The 15566-nt window shown below is 47.7% G+C and overlaps 2 protein-coding genes across 7 annotated transcripts in view; both read left to right on the top strand.

Moving 5' to 3' along the window:
* Positions 1-23: 23 nt before the first annotated feature.
* LOC105699715 (insulin-like receptor) lies at positions 24-14846 on the top strand. 6 transcript variants are annotated; one of them, XM_012424920.2, is made up of 13 exons: positions 1619-2130; positions 2326-2388; positions 2493-3969; positions 4052-4226; positions 4310-4556; positions 4691-4796; positions 4872-6281; positions 6356-6651; positions 6763-7137; positions 7210-7745; positions 7874-8369; positions 8457-8701; positions 8813-14846. In XM_012424920.2, exons 3-13 carry the CDS (start codon positions 3453-3455, stop codon positions 9456-9458), a joined length of 5049 nt encoding a protein of 1682 aa, XP_012280343.1. In that variant the 5' UTR covers positions 1619-2130; positions 2326-2388; positions 2493-3452; the 3' UTR covers positions 9459-14846. The 6 variants fall into 6 exon arrangements, with proteins under 6 accessions (XP_012280346.1, XP_012280343.1, XP_012280342.1 ...); XM_012424923.1 differs by lacking the exons at positions 1619-2130; positions 2326-2388 and adding an exon at positions 24-100; XM_012424919.1 differs by lacking the exon at positions 2326-2388 and having other exon boundaries at positions 1619-1805.
* LOC105699717 (serine-rich adhesin for platelets) overlaps positions 9275-15566 on the top strand; it is a 21943-nt gene continuing 15651 nt past the window's right edge. The window contains exon 1 of the mRNA XM_012424927.1: positions 9275-9400. The gene's annotated coding sequence lies outside the window, so the exon portion shown is untranslated. The remainder of the gene's footprint in view (positions 9401-15566) is intronic.

Genomic DNA, 15566 nt, shown 5'->3' with positions numbered 1-15566 from the left:
GCCGCGCCGGAGGTGCGGATTTCGCGCGCGACCGGCGCGCGCTCTGACGCCGGCTCCCGCCAAGTGACTGCGCGATCCGCGGCCGGCCCGGAACCTCTAGGTAAGTGATCCGCGCTCCTTTGCTCCCGGCTGGACTTGTGAATGGAAGACGCTGCCGGCGAGTCGGAAACGCTCTCGCGAGCGTCGCCGTCAGTGCGCGGGCCGAGCGCCGTACGCGCACGCACACGTACTTACAAACGCGTACTATTATTGCGTAGCATGCCCGAACCGCCTCGTCAACGGCAGCCAATCGGAGGTCGCACTAAAAAATGGCGCAACTTTTCAATCAACCACGACCAGGTGCGGAACAAACGCGTGGGAAAGTGCGAGGAAAAGTTGCCGTATCTCGCGGTTGACGTGTTTTCGATTTCTATTAACGCCGGGAAATGACTCGGAAGGAGAATAATGGAAAAGAATCGCTGTAAATTGCTATTCTTGTCGATTTGCGAGAATCGGAATTTCCCGGCACGCGCAGGTTGCCGATGCGAGCCGAGGTTCATTGAATACAGCTTGCGACTAATAACGCCTGATTGCCCTCGATGGCGCTCGATGGCGCCTAATTGCGCCCCGTGGCGCCGATGACGACGGTGGACACGTGGAGGCGCATGCTTCTCTTTACTTATTTCGAGGACCTTTTGGAATAACTGCGCGCTAGGGCACGTGACGGGAATCGCAAAGAGCGCATCGCAGTTGATCGCGACACCCGCGCGTCTCGCGGCGTGACGTCAGCCGTGCCGGTAACGCCACCTGCGCCGTTCCAAAAAGGAATCCACGGAGTAAATGGCAATAAACACGGCTCGCTCGAACCGGCCCCCGGAGCAATACCTCTGGTTTTATGTGTTTATAGTTGTGTCAGAGAGTCATAAGGACTATAAAGCAAACCACCTTATGAGGAAGCGAAATAATATGTATTTATAAACATACGGGGCGAGAGGTGGAGCCATTCAGGCTGGAGTAACACGCGGCGCTCGATCTCGGCTCGCCTTTGCCCTGGTGCATTAAGGAGAGCTCAAATAAATATTATGTGTGTAATAACTGTAATTCCACTTCTTACGACCCTACTTAAACGGGGTTACGAGGATCCTTGTATCATTCACTCGAGGCGTTTGAATGTTCGCGCACCGCAAGCGTAGGGCCGGTCTCGACCTGCAGGCGGCGCCATGAGCGCGTGTTGTGATTCCGATCTCTGACTCGTGCATGTTATTTTTTTCGCGACGCCACATCCAGGTGCGTTCACGTCGGTCGTTCCTCGTCCCTTCCGTTCCCTTTCCCGAGGTGCGTATCGCCCTTCGTTCGATTCCGTGGGTCATGGTCGAGAGTTTTATTCCCTCTTTCAAGAAGCCGATCCTCGAGGCCCCGCCGGCGCGGAGGAATCCGTCGCGGCCATAGCCCGGACGGAAAAGTGGAACCGCGTGGAACTCTCGCGCCCGGGAGCCGGCGGAGTGGCCGGCGTCCGTCGGCCTCCGCGCGTCTCTTAGTTTCGGCTCGACGCGGCGCGGCGCGTCGCTCGCGCCTCTCCGGCTCACCTCGGCTGGGCTCGTGGCCTCTCGGCTCGCAGACGCTTCTTCGTAGGTGAAGATACACGGCCGCGCCGCCCGGACCGACGACAGGCCATCGAGCGAGAAGAAAGAAGACGCGAGGCCCCCGCCCGCGCGTCCTGGCCTGCCGTGGAACCGCTGACTACCCGCGGAGTCACTCACGGGACGAGCGATCGGTTTTTGTTATTGCCATTTACCTCTCTCGCGGTAACTCGGCCAACACTCGTCGTACGTATCTGCGCGACAGTTGTTTTTCATTTGTTTACGAATCCGAGGCGAGCGCCCGCGCGAGCGGTACCTCTGACGGGAATGCGTCTCGGGCGGACGGACGCCGCCGTCCCTTGGGACTGAACGGGTTCGACGTAGCGTATCGTCCCCGGGTTTTTCTCTCGAGGTCGTCGAAATCAAAACAAGGCTTCGTGCCACTGAGCTCGAAGGGGTGGGGATGGATCTGGATTTAAATGTTAAGAAATGAGGCGTTTGAATACATTGGGCACGAGTGCGTTACGAGTTGAATGCTGGTCGCCGTGAAAGTTCCCACTCGCGTGAACAAGTATTTACCTGCTTTTATTTGTTGTGATATAGAATACCATTTTAGTATGGAAGCACTTTTTGTGCTCGTCGAGCTTGTCAATTAACGTGGAACGTCCGTTTTAACATATTCTGTTCGGTTGGTTATGGCTCTTGTCATTTGTGTACATGAAATTTTTATCTGTATTTTGAGGTTTCAAACAACAATGTTTTTAAGGCAATCCGGAGTGAATGCGTGGAAAGTTATTCCTCAATTTTGTAGCCAGATGATTCAAATTCGGTGTGTTTTATCGTCGCACTTGATTTTAATGATTATTAAATTTGTTCAGCTTTAGGTTATTTATATATATAATTAATGTTTTAACATCTTTATTTTATTTACAGGAGATACCAGATTTCAACGCCGATGAAACAAATTAAATGCAAGGGAGACAAATTGCGGTCGTCACAATATAAGTGTCGCAGAAAGTCCTGTACAAATTATTCTCGGTCGTTGATCTAACAATGTTATGACGGCGATGAATATGAATTCACCAACCATGTGCGACATTGTTGTGTCAAAAGTAAAGCTTGGCTGACGTTTTGGTTCCTAAAGTGAGATGGTTGTATCGACGAAGAAAACCATTTCAAAGAATTCCTAGATCAACGCCGTTGTTTATGTGAAGTAATTACACATGTTTCCGATAAAGGAAGAAGCAGAAGGATAAAATATATTTATGTTGACAGTGACAGACATTTTGTTCAGATAAAATAATAAGTACAAGATGCATACTTATGCAGATTTGCACGGATAAGGTGAAAAGTCAAATTAAATAAAATCCTATCTGATGCACGAAAAACTTGCTTTGAAGAAGAACGTTTGAATTCAAAAAGTCATACGGAACAATAACGTAGACCTGCCTGGTCTTTGAACATTTTGGATCCTACTGTGCATAATGTCTCAAGTCTGATGTTAAGTAATCTTATCAAAGCAAATTGCTGCTCTGAAAGATCTTGTTGATACTCTTGTAATGCTTGAGGTTGGTGCCCTTTTTAACCTCAAATGTGTACTTCAAATATTGATATCCATTTAAATCATCAGCAGTGCCATTAGAACGTTTTTGCATAAATTGGTACTTGCGTGTCCGGATCAGTGATGGTCTCAATTTCACAAGCTTTGAAATGACCCTGATGAAAGGCCTCTGTGTCGACGCCCTTTTTGGCACTGCTAAGCTTCCATTTTACGGTCTCAATAGCTGCACACAGAGCACTCCTGGAATGGCTAATATGTCTCATCATGCTAAAGAAAGTTAAAGTGCTTTCAGCAAAACGCTTTTACAAAATTTATCTATAAACATATTGAGAATGAAGCCGTGTGAATCAATCGGCAGCCCTGTGGCTGTTAACTGGGACGCTTGTTCGGCACCCAATTATGACACTCCTATAAAACCAGCTGATGACGGTGAAAATTACAGCTGCAGTAATTGTCTGGCACTGCAAGTCAAAGTCACAGAAGACTTTGTGGACTCTGAATTTTTACAGTGTGACATTTGCAAGAGATTGCGGAACTCAGCGGAAAACCATGAGGAGGGATGCAACGAGGTCAGTTATAGGCAGGGTTATCTTCAAAGACTTTTCCCTGCTTTTAGCAGTGGTAAAATTGGCTCAACTTGCCGAAGAGACAGTGTCGACGAAGGTCGCTGGTTAAGGTGTGCTTCCAGTGTGGTGCGATGGACTCAAGGGAAAAGAAGGATGCCATGGCAAATATTGATTTGGCTCACAGCTATGGTGCTGCTGACTTTAGCTGCACCTTGTGTCATCGCGGATTCTCAAAACTCCATCCTTGCAAACACTTCGGTGGCAAACACTTTTAACAAAACTGGCAAGTATTTACGAACAATTGCGGATCCTCCTTTCTCTATTTAACGTATAGAACAGTACTTCACGTTGATTTACCTTTACAGTGTGCCAAAGCGTAGACATAAGAAATAACGTGAATCAATTCTCAAGACTGGATGGTTGCAGAGTCGTCGAAGGGTTTGTGCAGATCCTGCTTATCGATAATGCAGACGATCAGTCCTATGCGAATCTTACGTTCCCTAACCTTGTTGAAATTACTGGATATCTTATCCTGTACAGGTACATAATTTTATTGAAATAAATTTCTGTCGAAACTGTCAGTTATTCTCAGACAGATTATAACTCTTGTCTTCTCCTTTCAGAGTATATGGTCTACAAAGCATCGGTCATTTGTTTCCTAATCTGGCAGTGATCCGTGGTCACTCACTATTTTTCAATTATGCTCTAGTAGTCTTTGAGATGATGCATTTGCAGGAAATTGGTCTCTACTCTTTGACAGATATTTTACGTGGTTCCGTGCGCTTCGAAAAGAATCCAGTTCTCTGTAATGCCGATACAATCGATTGGGACATCATCGCCAAGGCTGGCAAAGGAGAACATGTCATTTCGGTGAGTTACTTCCACCAAGATTTGTCGAAGTTTTAAGAATTTTTAAAACTATTACTTAACGTTGTAGAAATGTCATTTTAATTCAAGTTCAGCCCAGCTGGTTGGTGTTAATTTTGTTTCGTTAATCTTTGCAGTCTAACAAACCGAAAAATGTATGTCCCGTCTGTGAGAAACACTGCCCTACGAGACTGACGAAGCCCGACGAAACTCTTTGTTGGAACAGGCAACACTGCCAGCGACGTAAGCAAAAAATGTTCAGATATATTCCTTAAAGATGTTAGAACGTGTCCATTACATAATCTTTCTCTTTTCCAGTTTGCGACAGAAAGTGTGGTGATAAAGTGTGTAGCAAAACAAACGAGTGCTGTCACCCTTCCTGCATAGGTGGATGCACGGGGAAGGACTCGAATAGCTGCATAGCCTGTAGAGAATTGGTCTTACCGAGTAACGTGTGCGTACCCCAATGTCCAAGTGGCACCTACGAGTACTTGAACAGACGTTGCGTTCAAGCGGACGAGTGCCGGCGTATGAAGAGACCGCGCGAGGCATCTATGGTAAAAGAATTCCCGTACAAACCGTTCAACAACACCTGCGTGATGGAGTGCCCGGCAGGTTACATGGACGATGGCGTCGACGCTAGAGCCTCCTGCAAGAAGTGCGACGGACCTTGTTTGAAGAAATGCGCGGGCACGAGTGTGGACAGCATCGCGTCCGCGCAAAGGTTGCGTGGCTGCACGCATATCGTTGGCAGCCTGGAAATACAAATCCGTGGTGGCAAGAACATCGTTAAAGAGCTGGAGGACAGCTTAAGTATGATAGAAGAGATCGATGGCTACCTCAAGATCGTCCGGTGTTTCCCGTTGATATCCCTGAATTTCCTCAAGAACCTCAAAATCATTCGCGGTAACTCACTGGACAATTCGAAGTACACCCTAGCTGTGCTGGACAACCAGAATCTTCAAGAGCTCTGGGATTGGGACTCTAGTAAGAAGATCAAGATCCTGTCCAAGGACGGCCCTGCCAAGATCTTCTTCCACTTCAACCCGAAGCTTTGCCTGAAGAAGATCGAGAAATTGAGGGAGGTGGCCGGTCTCCAAGAGTTCACTGATCTGGACGTGGCACCCAACAGCAACGGAGATAAAGTTGCCTGCGACGTTACGGAGCTCGTCACTCGAATCACCAGAATCAACACAGCGGCTGCGCTGATAGAGTGGGACGCGTTCGAGCACCACGACCCCAGGTCCTTGTTGGGGTACGTGGTGTACGTTATCGAGGCTCCTACTCAGAACGTTACCATGTACGATGGGCGAGATGCTTGTGGAGGCGATGGGTGGAGGGTCGACGACGTGTCCTCTTCTTCGACCTCGACGAGCAACCAGTCGGTAATCAATAATGCGAACAAAACCACCATTGAGACAAAGTCCATCGTTACGCATATCCTCACCTTGCTGAATCCGTACACGCAATACGCGTTCTATGTGAAGACCTATACGATTGCCACCGAGAGATCCGGGGCGCTGAGCAAAGTCAAGTATTTCACGACTTTGCCCGGCACACCCAGCGCCCCTAGAGCGCTCTCTACCTGGAGTAACTCCAGCAGCGAACTCGTTATGTCCTGGTCCCCACCTTTGCATAAAAATGGAAATCTCACCCACTATAGAATCGTTGGTAGGTGGGAGAAAGATGATTCCAATTTCTTGGAGCAAAGGGACTACTGCAATGAGCGTATGTTTTTTCTATTCTTTTTTTTTTACACTTTTTTGTGAATGATTCGTGCAATTTTATCATTTTTATTGCAGCTATGCTACTACCTGAGAAGAAACCCATGTCCGTCATGGTGGAGGAGGAGCGAAAGAAGGCAGAGGCCGAAAAGGAGCTGATCAAGATACCGGAAACAGCTACCTGCGAATGTAGCGATAGTAAATCTGATCCCCTGATTAGAGAAAAGGAGGTATCCAGCTCGATCGCTTTTGAAGACGCTCTGCACAATCAGGTGTACGTTAAACGTATCAGCTCTCGAAGGAGACGCGACACGCGAGAATCGAGGGCTCTTAATGCTGTTACCCATGAGAGCAACGCTCATGTTAATTCACAGGTGAGTCTATTTCTATTAAGATAGTAGACTCAAATACTTGGAATGCACCGGTGACTTAAAAGGGCTGGCTTCATTACTTAAATCTTATCCATTGTAAATAATATTTTACAGGACAAGAAAAATGGGATGGACGTGATCAAGAATGGTAGCTACGTGATCTTTGAGAGAAATGTTTCCAGCTCTAGTTTCACTTTCGTCATGAAGGAGTTGCGACATTTTGCGGCGTACAACATCGAGGTCCTGGCGTGCCGAGAAAGAATTCCCGATGATGCCCAAGACAAGCCTTGTTCTACCAAGAGCATGAGAACTTACAGGACGTTGCCTTTAGAGAGCGCCGATGACATCCCACCAGAGTCTTTCCAAATGAACCTTCTGGGCGGAAACAATAGCCTCACCACCGTTAAGCTGCAATGGAAGGAGCCACCGCAACCGAACGGACTAATTGTAGCATACCAAATAGAGTACAAAAGAGTGGATATAAAAAATGTAAGAGGCTTGTTGATTATTTATGATGGAATAGAAGTAATCATATTCTTACATTTAATTACTTCTCTACAGATCAAGGGAACGGTGGTCTGCATAACTAGGCGTGACTTCGTCACCTCCGAAAATACGTATCTTCTGAAAGACCTATCACCCGGCAATTATTCCGTCAAAGTCAGAGCCACGAGTCTAGCAGGAAATGGAGCGTACACGAACGTTAGGTACTTCTACATAGAAGAGTACAACACCACCGGGAAGTTTTGGATTATGTTTTGGTCCATTGGCTTCATCGTCATCGTCATACTCCCATTAATCGTATTCTACGTATATAAACGCAAATTGATGCGCAACGTACCCAGCATGCGACTGATCGCGACCGTAAATCCGGAGTATGTCAGCACGGCTTACGTCCCGGATGAATGGGAAGTTCCTCGAAAGAAGATCCAGTTATTACGCGAACTAGGGAACGGCTCGTTCGGAATGGTTTACGAAGGAATTGCCAAAGATGTGGTCAAGGGTAAACCGGAGGTTCGGTGTGCGGTCAAGACTGTAAACGAAAATGCTACGGATCGTGAGCGTATAGAATTCCTAAATGAAGCGTCCGTCATGAAGTAAGTATTGCTGCATGTTAAGATAGACAAAAATTCCTACTTGTTCACATAAGCTTTAGGACGTATCTTTTATTTGTAGGATCTTTTGCATTGTAATTTAACATTAATCACCTTGTCCATCCAATCAGGGCTTTCAACACCCATCATGTAGTCCGATTATTAGGCGTGGTGTCCCAAGGTCAACCAACGCTGGTCGTTATGGAGTTAATGGTGAACGGCGATTTGAAGACCTACCTGCGGAGCCATCGTCCCGATGTATGCGAGAACATTTTGCGACAACCACCTACGCTGAAGCGAATTCTTCAGATGGCAATCGAAATCGCCGATGGCATGGCTTATTTGGCAGCGAAGAAATTCGTTCACAGAGACCTGGCCGCTCGTAATTGCATGGTGGCCGAGGACTTGACGGTGAAAATTGGCGATTTCGGAATGACGCGAGACATCTACGAGACGGATTATTATCGAAAAGGTACAAAGGGCCTCCTGCCCGTCAGATGGATGGCCCCTGAGAGTCTGAAGGATGGATTGTTCACAAGTTACTCCGATGTCTGGAGTTACGGAGTCGTCCTTTGGGAAATGGTCACCCTGGCCTCGCAGCCGTATCAAGGCTTGTCGAATGACCAGGTGAGATAAGGACGACTTTGGAGCGATAATACATCCTTGAAAGGTTTCTCTCAAATTTATCGTAAATAACATCCTACGTTTTATTAGGTACTGCGATATGTAATCGATGGTGGCGTAATGGAGCGGCCGGAGAATTGTCCCGATTCCCTTTACACGTTGATGCGTCGCACCTGGAATCATAAAGCCTCGAAGCGACCCACCTTCATCGACATCGCTACTATGCTTTTGCAGGAAATCAACGTCGCTCCTTTTGAAAGAGTGAGCTTCTACCACAGTCCGGACGGCGTTGAGGCGAGAAATCAAAATAGCCAACATTCACCACAGACCGACAAGTACGACCAGCAAATTGGGCTTAATCTACGAAATCTAATGCCTTGATTATGTTCTTCCGACGGAACTAATCGGTGTGTTTAATCGATCGTGTTTCTTTATTTCCCTTTTAGGGACTTCGAGATAGTGACGCTCCACGAATTGCGAGAGGACGAGGCCGAGGCCGAGGGCGACGAAGACTCTCCTCTGCGCCGAGACTTTGGCGACTTTGCGAGCTTCGAGCCCACTTCCATAAAGAGCAACTCGACCCCAAGGTACGGCAGCGAGCTGTACGGCGAGAACTCGAAGATCCCCTCGGCCTTCCACGACCTGCCCTCGTCCAAGATCCCCCTTAAGGCTGGCTTCGAAGACTTCGACGACGTATCGGCGGAGTCGATGAGCTCCAGCAAGGACACCTTGAATCTGCCATTCGCCGAGGACAGCCTGAAGTCCGTCAAGAGCTCTCCCTTTTCTGAGAGGAAGACTCCTTCCCGGAGCAACGCCAGCCTGGCCTCGACCGCGAAATCCACGAGTCCTAGGAGCATGACGAAGTCCGCTTTCCCGGAGAGTCCCGAAGCTCCCAAACCTCGAGGGAACTCCGACTATGAGAACAGGAGTCCGGAACGCGTGTCCTTGAACGCGAAGAACGCCTCCACGCGGATCGAAATCGTCGACATCAACGACGTCGTCGTAGACGATCAGAAAGAGAAGTCTCCCGTCGAGTACGTAAATAGATCCGAGACTCTTAACAATGGTTACATCGGAGGTGCGACCACGTAGTCCTGACGGTTCGCGGGAACGTATTCCCTGCGACGCGGAGCGGGCCAGAGAGTCCTTTGAACTTTTCTCACTCGTGTCGTTTGCGATGCGAAAAGGGAAATTGCGCAACGGCGGGGCAACATCGGTTTGAGTTGTGTCACGTTCGATCGGTGACTCCGCGAACAACATTGGTGTCCGATCGACGATAAAAGAGAGCCGAACTTTTACTGTAGTCGGTGTTCGTAGAGCTTGCGAAACGAAGGCAGTATTCACATGTACGATCGACACGAGCGGCCGTCAACACCAACCAACATGGCGGCTCGCGTTTATATTTTGCATCCCTATCGGAGGTTTTTATACCCGAGTGCGTGCCATCCCTGATAGTCATTCCCGGTCGCAATGACTGGTACGATTTCGATCAGTAAATCAATGATTATGCCGGGGCAGCGAGATAAAAATTCTGTAAAAATTCACCCTCTTTTTCACGGTAAGAGGATGGTCCGTTCAAGCTGTAGCTCGACGATGAATGGTTAACCACAACGACGACGACAACGACAAACCGATGCTGCCTGTTCTTTTCTCCACTACTAGTGTAAATTATATACCCAGTTTATATACATATACATATATATACACATACAATGTATATATGTATGTGTATATTTATATAATTGTAAGAGCCTGAGATGAGCTAAGTGCTGAATCGTATGGGGAGTCTAATTGCAGCGATGCTTGTGCCGTTTATTTAACGTCGCTTGTCTTTTAGAGGCGTTTCGGTTTTACGGTCTTTGACGAAATTGCCGTTCGCTACGTGCGAGGGCAGCGATACGGAAACCAAGGGACAAATGCGAATGGCGACCCGAACTGGGGAAAAGTTGCCTCGAAATTGAGACCGCTTTCCTGTACAGTCATTACCTAGGGCGAATATAATTGGCCGGGATCGGATGAAGTTGACCGGCCAAAATGCACGTTTCTTCATCGGCATTAGCGTGGAGCTTTTGAACGAGGGCGTCGTTTGCAATCTATGCAATTCTAGCCGATCCTTAGTTCAAGGAGCCCCTCTCGTACGTTATCGTAGAGCAGATTTTCGTCAAGACTCGTCGGTGGAATAAACGCGTCGGCTAGTTTAAGAGAAAATGTTAGCCCAAACATGACGGTCAAAGGACGATAAGGAGTAGATTTCGATGGACGTTGATGGTCTTCATTTTACATTGGTGCGTAGGACGGTAGAGGGACCCGACGAAGAGACGAAAGAGCTTACGCAACGAGGTCGGACGCGTCTAGGAGTGAATCTGAGGTTTTAAAATGACAGAGTGCGTTTACAAATCGATAGTTAAACTTAGGCGAGGATACATTAGGAGAGTATTTAGGAACTTAGGGTAACGGGATGACGAATCGACGAATCGGATTAATTCTCTTGTCCCTTTCCTTGGTTTCATGGCAGTGACGGTTTCCTCGGGGAGAGGCATTTTTTTTACTGAATGGCGTGTACAGATTTTCCTGTCGTATCCGGGAGAGAATAGTTTAACGCAAGTGCTTGAAATCCAAAGGTCGAAGAGTTGTTCGCGTACGTGGTCTTCGTTCATTCTACATTACGGATAGGCGAACGACGATAATGAGAAAGCCGATTGAACTATTTTTTTTTTTATACATATATATATACTTTTGTACTTCGCGGCTAACCCGTTGGGGTGCCTCGAGATGGTCGATTTTAAGATTGAGATTTAAAAGTCGTGCTTGAACCGCGGATGCCACGCGTCTTCGGCATTCTGGACCGTTAGTCTTCGAAGCTCGGTGACACTTCTCTCTAAGAAGAAGTGCGGCACTCGTAGGGTCTAGATCCGGAGTTAGATTTAACTCGGTATCCGACGAATTTACATTGTATCGTAGTCTTATTTTCTACCTGTATTTTTTCCTCTTTCTTTTTTCTCTCTCCTCGATTTAACGTCTTTATACATGCGGCTCCGGAAATTTTTCGTACAATGGTGGTCCTTGAGATTTTGTAGCCACGGTTTCATTGAATCATGTCGAGTGCGAAATAACGCCGTAGGTGTCATCTCGCAGGTTGAATATTGTAGACCACGAGGGAAATACGGGCTAAGTATCCTCTGTCCTGATCTTTTTTTTTTTTGTTTATGCACCACTGCTAACGATTAATCGAGGTGGTCCCTTTGCTATCGGTCTCGACCGATATATTTTTGACTCCTGTTAAATTACGTTTTAAACGTCTGCTTGGTCGGACCTGATGCAAATCGGAAATTATTGGATTCGGTGTAGTCTCGTAATGTAGACGAGATAATAGCCAGATTTTAAGTGCAATATTACGGGGGATACATTGTCAGGCGGATCACTTTTATCATGATGACTTGAAAAGGTGACTTTCTCGGTTCCCTTCTAGTCTTCGATCTTTTAATCTTCTCATTTCAGTTAGGGTACGATGAGTTCGGGTCACGGTCGGAATGTCTAATTCATTTAGAGCACGGATCAGAATCGATAAAAATAGTCTGGCCGCGACCAGGCTGTACGCAAAGAACAACAAAGACAGACATAAATCAGCTGATAACGTGTAAAAACAATCGACATTGTACCCATGTACAAAAGTATCTAATACATAGATGTTTTCTTTTGTTTTTTTTTTTAGAACTTTTTCCTTAATCTTCATTCTCAGGTCTCGTTCATCTTTGCAAATTACATATTTTTGAGACGTGCCGCTTTTTTTAGTGCTTGCGAGGAATGATGCTCACCGCAGACTATGTGAGTCATTTCGTCAGCACGGACTACGCGAATTGAGTTGACTGTTTTTCACCGAGTACCTAGCGCGAGCAGCTACATCTTTCGCGAAGGAATTTTACAAAAGAGCTGTGCGAAATTCTCGCAGTAAATAAGTTAGGCGAGCTACGCCATTTCTGACCTTTCACAACGAATAAGAGTTCATCCGTCACCTAGTCGGGCAAAGGGTTAAGGTCGGTGGGAGAATAAGTTGCGCTTTTCTTCGCACATCCGGTGCCCTCGGACAATATATCACGATAGTTTCGGGAATGAACGCGAAACGTCATTCCGTAGAGCCTCTTGAATCATGTCGGAAGGAATTAGTCGAAACTTGTGTAGAATCCGCTCATGAAGTCGTAGTTAAAGTGCAGACCCGTCGTATGTCCGCTACTTGAACCTTCCAAGAGCTGCGGCTTCCTCACTTTTCCAACCCCTCTATATCTTCGTGTCTTCAACTTGAAATCTACGTGGACAATCGGTTTTACGCAATCCGTTGTTTCCTCCGGCACAGTATTTATAGGATGCTGTACACGCTTCGTCTCTACGAACGGGAGCGACTCTTAGTACTCGTAACTCGGGGGACGTTCGGTCTACGGACAGAAGTCGTTAGGGCACGACCATTCCCACCTTAAAAGATACCTACCAACTAAAGTATTCCACCCGAATCCACCTTACCGAGCTTAGAACCACTCTTGGCACTGTTAGAGGTAGTTTACCCGCGTTGGCACAACGCAATGACCTCCGGTCGTTCCATTCGTTCTATCCGTCGAGTATTCCGCATGCCCAGGGATTAGAATCCCGAGCGAAAAGTAGCCGTACCTAGAGACAACGGAACAATAATGTACTGTCGCAGTTTCAAGAGACCGAGGAGCAAAAGTGCGCCCCGGTAACGAGGGGCGGACGCGCCAACACCCTCGGGGTCGCCGGCTCTCGACGATGTATCATATATAATGGTCGCTGGAACTCTACCTTCCCACCGTTGTTAATGTTACATTTATATTCAGTCACTTAAAGTTCGATGGAGCCGATCGGGGAAACGGATACCTCGGGCTCGAGCCGCCAAATTAGATGAAAGTTGGGAGAGGAAACCATCGAGAGTCGGTGCCCTCGGGATTCTCGAGAGCCCGCCTGAGCAAAATTGCCTTAACGCTTTGAAGATCATGGCTTTTACATTCCAACAGTCGTATCGATGTCCCCTCGAGTATTGCAGCGGGCGTTCTACCATGTAAACTAAGAAATCCGGCGATTTTGCCCGATTAACGGAACAGATGGAGAATATCGTGGGGAGGACTATAGGCAGCGAGCTTTCCCTCTGATTAGTTACCGATGTGCCTACTGAGCCTGCCAATATAAACCCTCGTTTCCAGGATATATAATACTCAGAATATTTCCACTTCTTTCTGCGAAGCAGCTCCGATATTATATAGTCAACGGGTTCCATCTTCCTTCTGCGCATGAGTCGCCGCGCCTCGCCGTACGCCTTAGGCGACACCATTTTACCTAACCTAGAAAATCATAGAGTTAAGTCGATTCTATCATGTATATACAAGAAACAAAGGACAATTAGTTTTATAACAGCCGTATATGATGTATCTACTCGAGAGCAGGGCAAGACGTGTACAGTTCGGACGTGACGTGTATACATATGTATTTATAAATATTGAAGAGAACCCAGAGGGCTCGGGACGAACATGTGTGGAAAGGACTCGGAACTCGCTCTCTAACCTTTTGTCTGCGGTTGTTTTTGTAACTTCCACCCGCTGACTGTAAATACAGGAGTATTGCACGAATGGACGTCGAATTGTTTAGGATTTCGTGTCGTCAGGTGGCAGCCCCTTTGGCGCTGCCTAGAGTCCTCCCTACTGTATTCTCCATATCGCACGTTAGAAAGAAATCTTAACAACAATGTAAAGGCGCAAAGCCAAAAACAGGTCCACTGTTTTAGAAGGCCAGGGTGCTCAAATCGTTAAGCCAAAAGACGAACGACTTAAGTCCCGAAATTCCCGTCAGCGCGAAAAATTCGAGCGACTCGGCGCCGATAGCGATTAATCTTTGCAGCGTTCGAGCTTTAGGAATACGGCATTCGATCGCCCGGCACCTCCGGTCCCCAAATTCTTGGATTATTTTTTCTATGACCCACCAGAGGATCACGGACCCTCTCCCCAGGGGCCCGATTCCAAAGAGAAGCGAGTCGGGATCGGAGGTCCAGGAATCGAGGGTCGCGAACCGCCAAGACACTTCGCCGTGCTTTTCGAGTGGACGAGAGAGCGTAGACTGTCGCAAACCCAGTGAGAGCCAAGATTGATACGATAAACGGAACATATAAATATATAAATATATATACATACATATGCATATATATTGTAACAAAGCTCGAGCAGCAAGCGATCGCTGTATGCGGCCCGGAATTGAGAAACCGCCCCACTACCCGGCCGGTCCGTCTCGCGCGATAAGGACCAGAGTCCCGGGATATTGTCACGCGACTCTCGACCTAATCGCGCGGCGCTCACGGGCCTCGGGACCCGCGACCCTGTATACAACCGAATTTGAAGCGCCGCGGATGGGAGGGTATATATTATCAACGCAATACAGTTGAAATTAGACATATAACGAGCCTGAAATACAAGACTGATTAGCTAATCCCCGTATCTATGATTAAGCGATGTATCTCGCCCGCCCCGCCCCTTAGCCACCGAGCATGCCGACCCTTTTTTCTCGAGGGAGACGGTAGAAGTTCCAGATACCCTCGCGCGTACCGCGCTCGTGCGAGAGATGTCCGTTCGTTTTGTTTTTTTTTTTTGTTTTTTTTTTCTCTCATCCTTAGTTTTGTAACCGCAGGCCGCGGCTTCGGGAGGTCGCGCGTCCGACTACCCACGGTAGGAGTAACTGCACGGTAACGTTTAGAACATAACCAGTGACCTAGTAGAAGATAGTTTACGTCGTATGTCTAGTTTACTCATTGCGCTTCGCGTATCGCTGTATCGTACCTTAAACACACACACATACACACACATGTACACTAATCGTATTAGTAGGAGTTATGTACAGGTTAAGAATCGTATCGGACGTAACGAGGTAGCGAAGCATCCGGCGCACCAGAACCATGTGTAATCCCGTATCGCGTGCTATGCGGCGTGCGAGGAGTGGAGAGAGGAGGGAAACGGAAAAACGCCGATGGGAACGCGAGGTGACCGAGATGTTGCCCTGGACGCGATTTAATTCCCGTATGTTGTCCCTGGAATCGGTGGATGTGGAATTAAGGCTGTCGGAGGGTCGCCCAGCGGCGTTGGGGGTCGCTCGTGGATGGATTCACGGAGGAACGGAACCGGTGGAGTAGACCTCGCCGGGCGGATAGAGCGG

This window comes from Orussus abietinus, unplaced genomic scaffold (assembly GCF_000612105.2).
Source record: "Orussus abietinus isolate OABI.00-Male unplaced genomic scaffold, Oabi_2.0 scaffold19, whole genome shotgun sequence".
Lineage (NCBI taxonomy): Eukaryota > Metazoa > Arthropoda > Insecta > Hymenoptera > Orussidae > Orussus > Orussus abietinus.
The sequence above is the reverse complement of the archived record's forward strand: the minus strand, read 5'-3'. Positions and strand labels throughout refer to the sequence as shown.